Source organism: Charadrius vociferus, unplaced genomic scaffold (assembly GCF_000708025.1).
Source record: "Charadrius vociferus isolate BGI_N301 unplaced genomic scaffold, ASM70802v2 scaffold1036, whole genome shotgun sequence".
Classification (NCBI taxonomy): Eukaryota; Metazoa; Chordata; class Aves; order Charadriiformes; family Charadriidae; genus Charadrius; species Charadrius vociferus.
The window spans coordinates 104,644-105,734 of NW_009648816.1; the positions used below are offsets into that span (position 1 = coordinate 104,644).

The 1,091-nt window shown below is 63.1% G+C and overlaps 1 protein-coding gene across 1 annotated transcript in view; it reads left to right on the forward strand.

The window, feature by feature from the left end:
• SCX (scleraxis basic helix-loop-helix transcription factor) overlaps positions 1-704 on the forward strand; it is a 9,070-nt gene extending 8,366 nt beyond the window's left edge. Inside the window, exon 2 of the mRNA XM_009886842.1 lies at positions 666-704. Within this exon, the coding sequence (XP_009885144.1) occupies positions 666-704 (39 nt within the window). The remainder of the gene's footprint in view (positions 1-665) is intronic.
• Positions 705-1,091: the final 387 nt, after the last annotated feature.

The window sequence follows — 1,091 nt, forward strand, 5'->3', positions numbered from 1 at the left end:
GGTGCCCGGGGAGCAAAGCCTGACTCGCAGCCTGGCTGTCACCAAGGGGCTGGCCAGGGGGACCCTGCGATGGTGCAGGAAGGTTTTCTGCAAGCTGCGGATGGTGCAGACAGGGACAGATCAGCAGAGCACACGAAGGTCCTGAGCGCAGGAACTCAGGCTGCAGGAGAGGGGTCAGACAGCCTCGAACCGGGCGCTGTTACAGACCCTTTGGTGAGCGTAGAGGGTTTCGGTCCTGCCGCTGCATCTGCGCGGGGAGAGGGCTCGGGGGGCAGGTGGCTGGAGGAGTACCGGTGGTGAGGGCACGGCGCAGCAGGGTGGAAGTGCCGGGCATCCCAAGGAGGACACGCAGCAGCAAGGGGAGTCCCCCAGCAGGGCCAGGGCAGGGGAAAGCACCTGCAGAGCTTTGGGGAAAATGCAGTTCCCGCTCCTGTTGACCCCTCCGGACCCTCAAGAGACACAGGGAGGGATGATGATGACGCCTCGGGAAAGCTACCCCACAGCTCCCAAGACTTGTTGGAATGGAGCGGAGCTGCCGCAGGACCCTCCTGCCAAGCACCGGCGTGGGGAGGAGCGAGAGGCTCTCGGGCTGGAGCCAGCGCGCTGGCAAAACTCCCAGCCCCAGGTGTGTTTTTTTAACTTGGCCTTCTCCTTCTTCTCTGCAGAGTAAAGACCGAGACAGGAAGACAGCAATTCGGAGCTAGATGCTCATAGTTTTTCAGGAAGGACAACATTGAGGAGCAGAAGGAGGAAGGATGGAAAAGCCACACACACAAAAACCACAGCCACGGACACTCCTGCCTTCACCCTGCTGCTGGAGAGAGCTGCACGGCGTCACCCCGGAGGACCTTACCCTGACCTGGACACATGCCTCGTGAGAGGCCGGGCGTCCTCCCGGCTCAGTGGAGTGACGGCAGACGGGAGGTAAACACGGAGGCGGGGGATGGCAGGACTTTGCAGGACCGCACGTGGCGGCTCGGAGGAACGCTCGCTGCGCAGGGACGCTCCATGACGGTGCAGCCAACGAACGCAGCCACTGTCCGGCGAGCCAAAGGGGCAGGGGACCCACTCCGGGGCTCCTTGGAAGGACA